The 11,218-nt window shown below is 43.2% G+C and overlaps 1 protein-coding gene across 1 annotated transcript in view; it reads left to right on the top strand.

Annotated features, from left to right (window-relative positions):
• Window positions 1-2,643: 2,643 nt before the first annotated feature.
• The window catches only part of KLF7 (KLF transcription factor 7), a 242,007-nt gene continuing 233,432 nt past the window's right edge, over window positions 2,644-11,218 (top strand). The window contains exon 1 of the mRNA XM_075317720.1: window positions 2,644-3,455. Within this exon, the coding sequence (XP_075173835.1) occupies window positions 3,354-3,455 (102 nt within the window). The 5' untranslated portion in view covers window positions 2,644-3,353. The remainder of the gene's footprint in view (window positions 3,456-11,218) is intronic.

Raw genomic sequence — 11,218 nt, 5'->3', positions numbered from 1 at the left:
GTGGTGTTATATGGCCAGGCAGTGGCAGCTTGTGGTGTTATATGGCCAGGCAGTGGCAGCTTGTGCTGGTGTTATATGGCCAGGCAGTGGCAGCTTGTGGTGTTATATGGCCAGGCAGTGGCAGCTTGTGGTGTTATATGGCCAGGCAGTGGCAGCTTGTGGTGTTATATGGCCAGGCAGTGGCAACTTGTGGTGGTGTTATATGGCCAGGCAGTGGCAGCTTGTGGTGTTATATGGCCAGGCAGTGGCAGCTTGTGGTGTTATATGGCCAGGCAGTGGCAGCTTGTGGTGTTATATGGCCAGGCAGTGGCAGCTTGTGGTGGTGTTATATGGCCAGGCAGTGGCAGCTTGTGGTGTTATATGGCCAGGCAGTGGCAGCTTGTGCTGGTGTTATATGGCCAGGCAGTGGCAGCTTGTGCTGGTGTTATATGGCCAGGCAGTGGCAGCTTGTGCTGGTGTTATATGGCCAGGCAGTGGCAGCTTGTGGTGTTATATGGCCAGGCAGTGGCAGCTTGTGGTGGTGTTATATGGCCAGGCAGTGGCAGCTTGTGGTGTTATATGGCCAGGCAGTGGCAGCTTGTGGTGGTGTTATATGGCCAGACAGTAGCAGCTTGTGGTGTTATATGGCCAGTCAGTGGCAGCTTGTGGTGGTGTTATATGGCCAGGCAGTGGCAGCTTGTGGTGTTGTTATATGGCCAGGCAGTGGCAGCTTGTGGTGGTGTTATATGGCCAGGCAGTGGCAGCTGGTGGTGGTGTTATATGGCCAGGCAGTGGCAGCTTGTGGTGGTGTTATATGGCCAGGCAGTGGCAGCTTGTGGTGGTGTTATATGGCCAGGCAGTGGCAGCTTGTGGTGGTATTATATGGCCAGGCAGTGGCAGCTTGTGGTGTTATATGGCCAGGCAGTGGCAGCTTGTGGTGGTGTTATATGGCCAGGCAGTGGCAGCTTGTGGTGTTATATGGCCAGGCAGTGGCAGCTTGTGCTGGTGTTATATGGCCAGGCAGTGGCAGCTTGTGGTGTTATATGGCCAGGCAGTGGCAGCTTGTGCTGGTGTTATATGGCCAGGCAGTGGCAGCTTGTGCTGGTGTTATATGGCCAGGCAGTGGCAGCTTGTGGTGTTATATGGCCAGGCAGTGGCAGCTTGTGGTGGTGTTATATGGCCAGGCAGTGGCAGCTTGTGGTGTTATATGGCCAGGCAGTGGCAGCTTGTGGTGGTGTTATATGGCCAGGCAGTGGCAGCTTGTGGTGTTATATGGCCAGGCAGTGGCAGCTTGTGCTGGTGTTATATGGCCAGGCAGTGGCAGCTTGTGGTGTTATATGGCCAGGCAGTGGCAGCTTGTGGTGTTATATGGCCAGGCAGTGGCAGCTTGTGGTGTTATATGGCCAGGCAGTGGCAGCTTGTGGTGGTGTTATATGGCCAGGCAGTGGCAGCTTGTGGTGTTATATGGCCAGGCAGTGGCAGCTTGTGCTGGTGTTATATGGCCAGGCAGTGGCAGCTTGTGCTGGTGTTATATGGCCAGGCATTGGCAGCTTGTGGTGGTGTTATATGGCCAGGCAGTGGCAGCTTGTGCTGGTGTTATATGGCCAGGCAGTGGCAGCTTGTGGTGTTATATGGCCAGGCAGTGGCAGCTTGTGGTGGTGTTATATGGCCAGGCAGTGGCAGCTTGTGGTGTTATATGGCCAGGCAGTGGCAGCTTGTGGTGGTGTTATATGGCCAGGCAGTGGCAGCTTGTGGCGTTATATGGCCAGGCAGTGGCAGCTTGTGGTGGTGTTATATGGCCAGGCAGTGGCAGCTTGTGGTGTTATATGGCCAGGCAGTGGCAGCTTGTGGTGTTATATGGCCAGGCAGTGGCAGCTTGTGGTGTTATATGGCCAGGCAGTGGCAGCTTGTGGTGTTATATGGCCAGGCAGTGGCAGCTGTGGCTCCTGAGGGCACACCAGGCTCTTTCCCGGCTGCTGCGTGCTGTACAGTAGCTGTATAGAGAGATATTGGAGGTGTCACCTCCGAGGACACCGCTCGTCACATAGCAGCAGTCCTCCTCCATCACTCCCTAGGTAGCAGCCATCTCTGTGCACGTATTCACACACCATGGCCACGCATAGGGGCAGTGCTATATACAGAGGCGCCCGGCGTGTGTGAGCAGCGAGCACCGTGTGGTGGTGTCCCCCGGGCAGAGCTGGTAGCCGGCCCCGCTCCACACCGTGTGTCCGCACTGAGCACACTCCTGCCACCAGCTCCGCGCACATTTCTGTCACACAGCGCTTCTGCTCGGACAAGCCGTCAGCAGTTTATATAGCCTTCTAAAAATAGATCTTCTTACACAGCCTTGTAAGGCAGCAGAGAGGGTTCCCGGCAACCAATCCAAGCGATTGTTTCTCATCGCGCTCCACCCACTCTGGAAACACTGGTGTGTAATTGGTGTTGCGGCCTGTCACATCCCTCTGGTTCGCCAAGACACGCCCATTCCCTCCCTGTTTTCCTTATATGGTCACAGACTTCACTGAGGGGCAGATTTTTCCAAGAGATTTTTCGCACATGCGCACCATGGCTATAGAGGGGCGGAGAATGAGGTGGGAAGAGGGGAGGAGTTTACTCATCTGCCAGATCTGGAGGAGGAGGTAGAAAGTCTCTTAAGCAGCAAGGGGGGGCTAGAAGCGAGGAGGAAAACTGAAGCGCTTCTCCCCCCACCTCCTAAAATAGAGAGCAAAGCATGCACCCATGAGCAGGCAGCAGTAGTGCCCAACAAATAGGTGACAATTCCATGTCAGTGAGTTTGCATCCTTTTTCCTGGTCCAGGCTCTGGAGTAGCACAGCCCTGGCTCCCTGCATCCCTGACTCTGTGATTTCCCTATCATTTCCCTGTGTTCTGCTGGTTCTGATGCTGGCGGGGACTCATCACCTTCTGATGGTTCTGATGCCTGGCTGGGATTGATCTCCTTGTGTTCTTCTGATGGTTCTGATGCCTGGCTGTGTCTGAGCTTTCCCTGTGTCTGATGGTTCCGATGCTTGCCTGGGACTGATCTCCTTGTGTTGCTCCTTGTGTTCTTCTGATGGTTCTGATACTTGGCTGGGACTGATCATCTTCTGATGGTTCTGATACTTGGCTGGGACTGATCATCTTCTGATGGTTCTGATGCTTTCCTGGGACTGATCTTTCCATGTGTTCTGATGGTTCTGATGCTTGGCTGTCACTGATCTCCTTCTGATGGTTCCGATGCCTGGCTGGGACTGATCAGCTCCTTGTGTTGCTCTTGTGACTGTGTAAGAAGCAGCTGTGGAGAGGACTTTGGATCTATCCTTAGCACAGCACCCAGGATTATCCCCGAGTGATCTTCTGCGATCTTCCTGCAATCATGGATGTTTTGGCTAGTTATAGCATATTCCAGGAGCTGCAGATCGTACACGACACGGGCTACTTCTCAGCAATGCCATCTCTGGAGGAAAATTGGCAGCAGGTGAATGATTTAGATTAATCCTGTAAATCTTTATCACACTGCATTCACTTCACATTCATTTTTGGAGATTCCCCGGCATCTTGCTCCATCACAGTCACCAAATGTCACAGATTAGAAGGCGATTCCTGGAAGCATCAGGTTTTTCTCCTCCATGTGGCCATACATGCAGAGAATAAGTTGTCTTTATCTGTACAGAAAGTCATGTATTACTGTATGTCACTGACACAGGTGATTGTATGTCAGCAGAGAACACTGATCGTATTCTTACACATGATGCCTCATCAGCACAAGCCGGAGACGTCTTCCATGCTGCTGCCTTCTTATATCAGCAGAAATCCCATGACACTTAATCATATTATTTTCTTACAATGGCATGATCTCATTCACACATGTGATCAATTCCCTGACAGTGCTGAGTAACATACTGTACACACACTATATATACACGTATGTATATACGCTATAAATATATATATAATGTAGATTCACACATCACATACATACACTGTACATCATATATAGACATACCCACATAATCTATATATAGATATATATGTACTCACTATATACATACATATATGTATAGTCATACATCAAATACATACACCTGTACATTATGTCTATAGACATACATATATATGTGTGTGTGTATGTATATATATATGTATATATATATATATATATATATATATATATATATATACAATATATTCATTCACACGTTATGTACATAAACTGTAAATTATGTGTATAGACATACTGTATAAATATTCACACATCACATACTGTACATACACCATACATCATGTATACATACCCACACTATACATCATGTATATATATACACATACACTATACATCATGCATACACATATACACACTACAGCACATCATGTGTATATACACACACTACATCATGCATACATACACACACTATACATCATGTATACACACAGATACATCATGTATACATACACACTACATCATGCATACACACTATACATCATGTATACATACACACATTATACATCACGCATACACATATACACACTATACATCATGTATACATACACACATTATACATCACGCATACACATATACACACTATACGTCATGTATATACACTCAGTCTTGTTGCATTCAATTTGTACCATTTTTCTATTTCCATGTGCTGCACTGTAATACTGTAGCACAATGGAGCTGGGAAGTCATTTACAGTAATAGACAAAAGAGTTGCCTTGAATGTCTGATCTATTTCCCAATGTTCTGGGCAATATTTGCCTATACTTCACAATAAAATGGGAATGCAGCATGACATGTCTTGTATATTTGGCAGTTGCTGATGCTGGACAGCTCTAAAATCATCTAACCTCACATACAATAGTACAGAGTTGATAGAATGGCTGCCCAGTTTGGATTACCAGTTTACATGATATATACACATGGACCTTATTAGTAAATGGTTGGTACCGGCGCTCTGGAGAAAACTTTCTGGCTGTAGAATAACATATTGGTGACACTAATCTCCAGTGCTGGATCCCCTGCAGCCTGGATGTGGTGATGACAATGGCTAAACATCATTGCTTTCATTGTTAGTTCCCATACTCTGTATTTGTGTGCACAATGAGGATTACATATGCTAACATGTGGACTCTGCTAATTAAAGAAGCTATGACAGGTTTTCACTTTCCCTTGTAAAAAAAAGCAACAACTTAGTAGGTCAGTTCTTTGAATCAGTTGCATATTAATAACAGTCTAGACAGCTCAATGCAAGATAATCTGTTGACATAGCCAGCAAGCCCAAGGCACACTGTATGTGATACTTCGGCTGCAGCTGTTGCCGGCCCCAGTAGGAAACCAGAAGAGCATTTGCACTTTAGAACAATAGATCAAAGTACAGTAGAATCCCCATGTAAGTTTGAAGAGTCATAAGAAATGGAAATGCATGTATGTGTGTCATGTCATCTGCTCTAGCCTCAGCTGGCTCATCATAGAGGAGAAAGCTTGGGAGATGCCTTCTGATTCCAAGCTTGTTAGTCCTGAAAATAGGAAAATAAGCCCCAACCAGGACGTGCCAGTTGCAGTATTTGATGCTCTCCTTTCCCTTGACTTTTCCTCAGTAATGGTGGCCATGCTGCCACCCTACAGAGAGCCATGTTTCCTCTTGCAGATGAGATGTTACTCTTACGTGTGGTGTATGTCATATGTATTTGTTCTACCATGCTCTGAATGTGCCGAGTTTGGATATTTTCTAAAGAGCCTCACATTGACGTTTCACTGTGTCCACACTAAATAGAGGAAATTCCTGGAATTCCAGAACAAAACAGATTCATGAGTTGTATAGGCTACTACCATAGTCCACGAAGCTCCTCTCCTACGTCTATTTCACCAGTCTGTCTTATCATCCATTTTTCCAATGCCTAAGGAATGTATTATTATTTATGTATCTTTTTACTTTTTGAGCTATGTCTGATGCACTCTATTATTTACGCTTAAAAAATGATCCGTTAAGATAACCTTCCATTCTGCCTCAGAACGCCAATATGAATAATTAAAATAAGGCCCAAAGAGCATTGCCCTAATGTTTAATAATTCAACACAAAATCATTTGCAGAACCATTAGTTTTTGAAGCCTGGGTATGGGTTGGAGAGACGCATTGTTTTATCATTAACCTCGTTTTCATCTTATTACCTATTGAGAAAATAACATTAAAGAAATGGCGACTTGGAAATGAGGACTCGGATGAGCACATGGTGTACTCCTAGGGACGGTTAGCTCGATCTCTAAAGTAATGGCTGATATTTTTATACCAGGGGCACATGGTGGCCGCATGAAAACATAGTAAGGACATTGTCTAAAGGAGGTTGCTTTTCTCATTTTGGTTGGAATGAAGAAAAAGAACCTTGAAGGCGTGAGGGCATCCAATAAATAACTGACAATTCATATTTTGTAAAATTCTTAGTAAAATGTATCCTGTTTCTATAATATAAATGTGTAAGGTTATGGTAACATGGCACATGTATTGAATGCCATGGCATAGCGGCAGGTACCAATTGCACGCCATGTTCTTGACAGACTGCCATCCAGATATGCAGGAGATTGCATCTGAAACGGTTGGTGGCTTTGTGTTGTGACGTGCATGGTGATAGCAATATTGTACATCACTCACATAATAAAAAGTGAGCACGTCTCTTCCGCATCAAACCCTGGCCATGTCTCTGAACACAAAGTCTCAGTCTGGGTCCTCCAAGAACAAAATCTTCCATGGTAATAATTAGGAAGATTAGTAGTTTTCTTTTGTAATAATTAAGACATAAAAACTGAGTACACATTGTATAACTAAAGATATAAAGTTAGGCATCAACTCCAAGAATCTGTCTGGATCTATACCCACATGTTGGTGCAATAACTGAGGCATGGCTGGAGGAATAGGCCTCATCTAAGGGTAGAGCTGTCAGCACAATGCTGTACAGAGGCATATGGAAACCTCGTGGCTCCATGCTTTGTGTTCTGCAGTATAGTGCTATGTACAGAACTGTAATATGGGATATCCTTGTGGATTCATTGGAAAATAACGAGAAATAAAGATGTATGAAATTGGATGGATATCGACATGCAGTAGGGCCGAGATGGGCGTCAGATTCAGGCATTGTATGATCCCATTGAGGGCAGAGCTTTTAGAGTTTAGGTAGAAATAATGTTCCTTAGATACTTCAAAACTGTGTATGGTACAAATATGGCCGGCTAGTTGCCATCCCCATATAGTCTTTTGGTATTCCATGAAGATTTTGGAATCAGATCGTCAGATATTTTACCAGAAGGATGTGTATTGATGTCTAGGAGTTTCTGGAGTGTTTTCTATTTGTTAGTAATGATCTGGTGAAGAATCACTTACATGTTGATTTGTCATGTTTGCTTCTTTTGGTATATTCATGTTATAATAGCCAAAAATATGTGGATCTACAGAGAAGAATCCATGTTTTTTGTCCTGTATTTTATCCTGCGTAGAATATCACGCTTGATTATTAAAAAAGGAAATGATTTATAGGAGCTGTGTAATCTTCTCAAATGGGTAAATTTGTAAACTTCTTGTAAAAGTAAGATCTACCTCTAATTAAAAATCCTCCCCATTTTCAATAGAGGGATTTTTAATTTTGTAGTTTACTGCTTGTTGCCTAGCCTACCTGCCATCACTGTAGTCTTTCAGAAGTGGACCGTTTCCTAGGCAAGGGGTCAACACAAAATAGCTGTTTACTCATCAGGTTGCAGGCACAGGTCTGGATTGTTGGATCTGGCCATCTTTAGTGACCCTGTGCTAAACTGATGGTACATAGGCAAAGTGGCCTCTGCCAACAGCATCAGAGAGCGCAGAAATCACACCAGTGATGCCACCATGACACTTGTCCAAAGTGTCAATTTTGAGGGGTGCACTGCCACCCATAAAGCAACAAACTGTGAGATTGGGGATCATTGTGCTCCCCAAGAAAGTACATTTATAAAAAAGTCCAGTTATAAAGTATTCTATTTTCCAGTGTTTGGTTTTTGTAACCGATACAAGAAGTAGATACAAAGGTGGTGACATATTAGTCTATTCTTTCTTCCTTTTTGATCTACTCCTGCCTTTGACTAGATTGGGTAAAAAACTTCACTATAGAAGCATGGAAAAAAACGTGTCCACTATGTTGTGTCCAGTCCTGGTGTCAAGTCGGAGAAAAAACATCAAGTATGTCACCATTTCTACTTTATAAAAAGTGAAAAGGCAAAGAAGGAAGGGGGGGGCGAAAATGGGGTCTTATCCGGCGGAACCAGAAGGAATTTAATAGGTGCACTAAGTTGGTGTGGTTGTGTTAAAGGTACAACCACTAAAATCACGCAATAAGGATGACTGCTGCAGAACCCATGAAGATAGCGATGAACTAGCTGCAAGAAAAGGGTTAATCTGCAGTGTCAGAAGATGATCACTGAAGATTGATGGAGATTAAAACATCTGAGTTTATTGTTCTACGCGTTTTGGAGCTGTGTAACTCCTTCTTCAGGAACAAAATCAATAATGTACGTTATTTCTTCCATCTACTTCATCACCATTTCTACTTTAAGGGATCAAGGCCTAAAAATGTATAGAATTGATCACATTATATGAATAAAATTCACTTTTAGCATGGTCCGTAACTTTTCGCTGTGAAAACCCTTTTTCTGGACATTGTGGGAAAAAGAAATCCTCCAAAAATGTGACCTCCTATGACATGTGTAATGCAATGTAACGTTCCTATGGGCATACCCCTAACAATAATGCTGACTTCTGTATACGGTATATTATACGTAGTGAGTCCATGGTTCTCTGCCAACACACGGATAATAATAGCTTGGCTCCTGCTGGAGTTAGAAGACATGTTGGCTTTCCATGAGCTGACGTCAGTGAAGAGGAGAATTTTTGTCACACATTATATGAATTGTACTCAGCATTGCATTGTAGATGTCATTCATGAACATTACCAGGAAACTTTTCTTGAATCTCTATAATATTGTTTAATACTGTACGTAGTACGTATGTAGCCAGTATAGGGGGCGTTCTAGGTCATTTATCATTATTTGTAAAATCCCAGTTTCCATAGTAGAACTATCATTTTATCTCATGATTTAATCTGCTACAGAACAATATTACTGCAGAGGTGACTATAAAATTGTACATAGAGGTGAGCGAGTGCCTAACTATTCGTACTCGCTATACTCATAATGAATATTGTCTAATTCTCGCATATTCATTCCGAATAGTGTCTGCAATGCAAGTCAATGGGGAAAAACTCGCAAAGTAATCAGAAACTCGAATGCCGTATTATTCGGGCGAGTAGCAAATAGTGCGAAATTCAGGTTACTCATTACTTTGCGAGTATTCCCCATTGACTTGCATTGCACACGCTATTCGAAACGAATACGCGAGTATTAGAAAGTATTCGTTATGAGAATAGTGAGTAAGAATAGTTAGGTACTTGCTCAACTCTAATTGTACATTCTCGAGATTTCACTGGCACTTTCTCAGCAGAATGCAGAGCTATCCATGGCATTAGTCTGTACTCCGAATCCGTCTGTAATTTCCTGACAGATTGAAAGCAAAAAGCCGATCAGAACATTTCAGATTCTTCCAGCAGCCGCGCAGCCAGTGGTAGCAAGTCACTCAAAATTGCTGTATTGCTTTAAGCAATATGTTCCTTTTACCATTGAAAACAGGATGTCCTATCTTTATTAGAGGCATGGGATTTCCATCTGGCATACTTATCGCTTAATTGCAATTTTCTGCTTTTCTGCACTGCCCTTGCATATGTGACCCTTACCAATTCCTTAGCCTTGCTCTACCATGAAATAAGAGGAAGCCCTTTGTGGCCGTGTTTGTTTGTTTCACATAAACACAAAAATAGGATGTTACATTTTCATTACAGAACTAGTTGAATGAGGGATTTTCTAGATCTGGTATTCTGTTAAATTTCATGTTATAATAATTTTTTTTATGTATGATTAGTAATGATTTTTTTCTGCTGTATGATGTTGACAACTGAAGTTAGCTTCCAGACTATGTAAATTGTGCCATGTTCCTACAAGGAAGTGGTTTGTACAAAGCAATGTGTATCTCAAGTCTATTGGAATGGAAAAGATCTACCAGAAGTTTTGATTATATTCTAAATGCAATGTACACTATATACAATCATATGAAAAAGTTTGGGCACCCCTATTAATATTAAACTTTTTTCTTTATAACAATTTGTGTTTTTGCAACAGCTATTTCAGTTTCATATATCTAATAACTGATGGACTGAGTAATATTTCTGGATTGAAATGAGGTTTATTGTACTAACAGAAAATGTACAATCCGCATTTAAACAAAATTTGACTGGTGCAAAAGTATGGGCACCTCAACATAAAAGTGACATTAATATTTTGTAGATCCTCCTTTTGCAAAAAATAACAGCCTCTAGTTGCTTCCTGTAGCTTTTAATGAGTTCCTGGATCCTGGATGAAGGTATATTTGACCATTCCTGTTTACAAAACAATTCCAGTTCAGTTAAGTTTGATGGTCGCCGAGCATGGACAGCCCGCTTCAAATCATCCCACAGATGTTCAATGATATTCAGGTCTGGGGACTGGGATGGCCATTCCAGAACATTGTAATTGTTCTTCTGCATGAATGCCTGAGTAGATTTGGAGCGGTGCTTTGGATCATTGTCTTGCTGAAATATCCATCCCCTGCGTAACTTCAACTTCGTCACTGATTCTTGCACATTATTGTCAAGAATCTGCTGATACTGAGTTGAATCCATGCGACCCTCAACTTTAACAAGATTCCCGGTGCTGGCATTGGCCACACAGCCCCAAAGCATGATGGAACCTCCACCAAATTTTACTGTGGGTAGCAAGTGCTTTTCTTGGAATGCCATGTTTTTTTGGCTCCATGCATAACGCCTTTTTGTATGACCAAACAACTCAATCTTTGTTTCATCAGTCCACAGGACCTTCTTCCAAAATGTAACGGGCTTGACCAAATGTGCTTTTGCATACCTCAGGCGACTCTGTTTGTGGCGTGCTTGCAGAAACGGCTTCTTTCGCATCACTCTCCCATACAGCTTCTCCTTGTGCAAAGTGCGCTGTATTGTTGACCGATGCACATTGACACCATCTGCAGCAAGATGAAGCTGCTGGTCTGTGGATTGTCCTTGACTGTTCTCACCATTTTTCTTCTCTGCCTTTCTGATATTTGTCTTGGCCTGCCACT

Source organism: Anomaloglossus baeobatrachus, chromosome 7, assembly GCF_048569485.1.
Source record: "Anomaloglossus baeobatrachus isolate aAnoBae1 chromosome 7, aAnoBae1.hap1, whole genome shotgun sequence".
Classification (NCBI taxonomy): domain Eukaryota; kingdom Metazoa; phylum Chordata; class Amphibia; order Anura; family Aromobatidae; genus Anomaloglossus; species Anomaloglossus baeobatrachus.
This window is presented reverse-complemented; position numbering and strand designations above follow the sequence as displayed.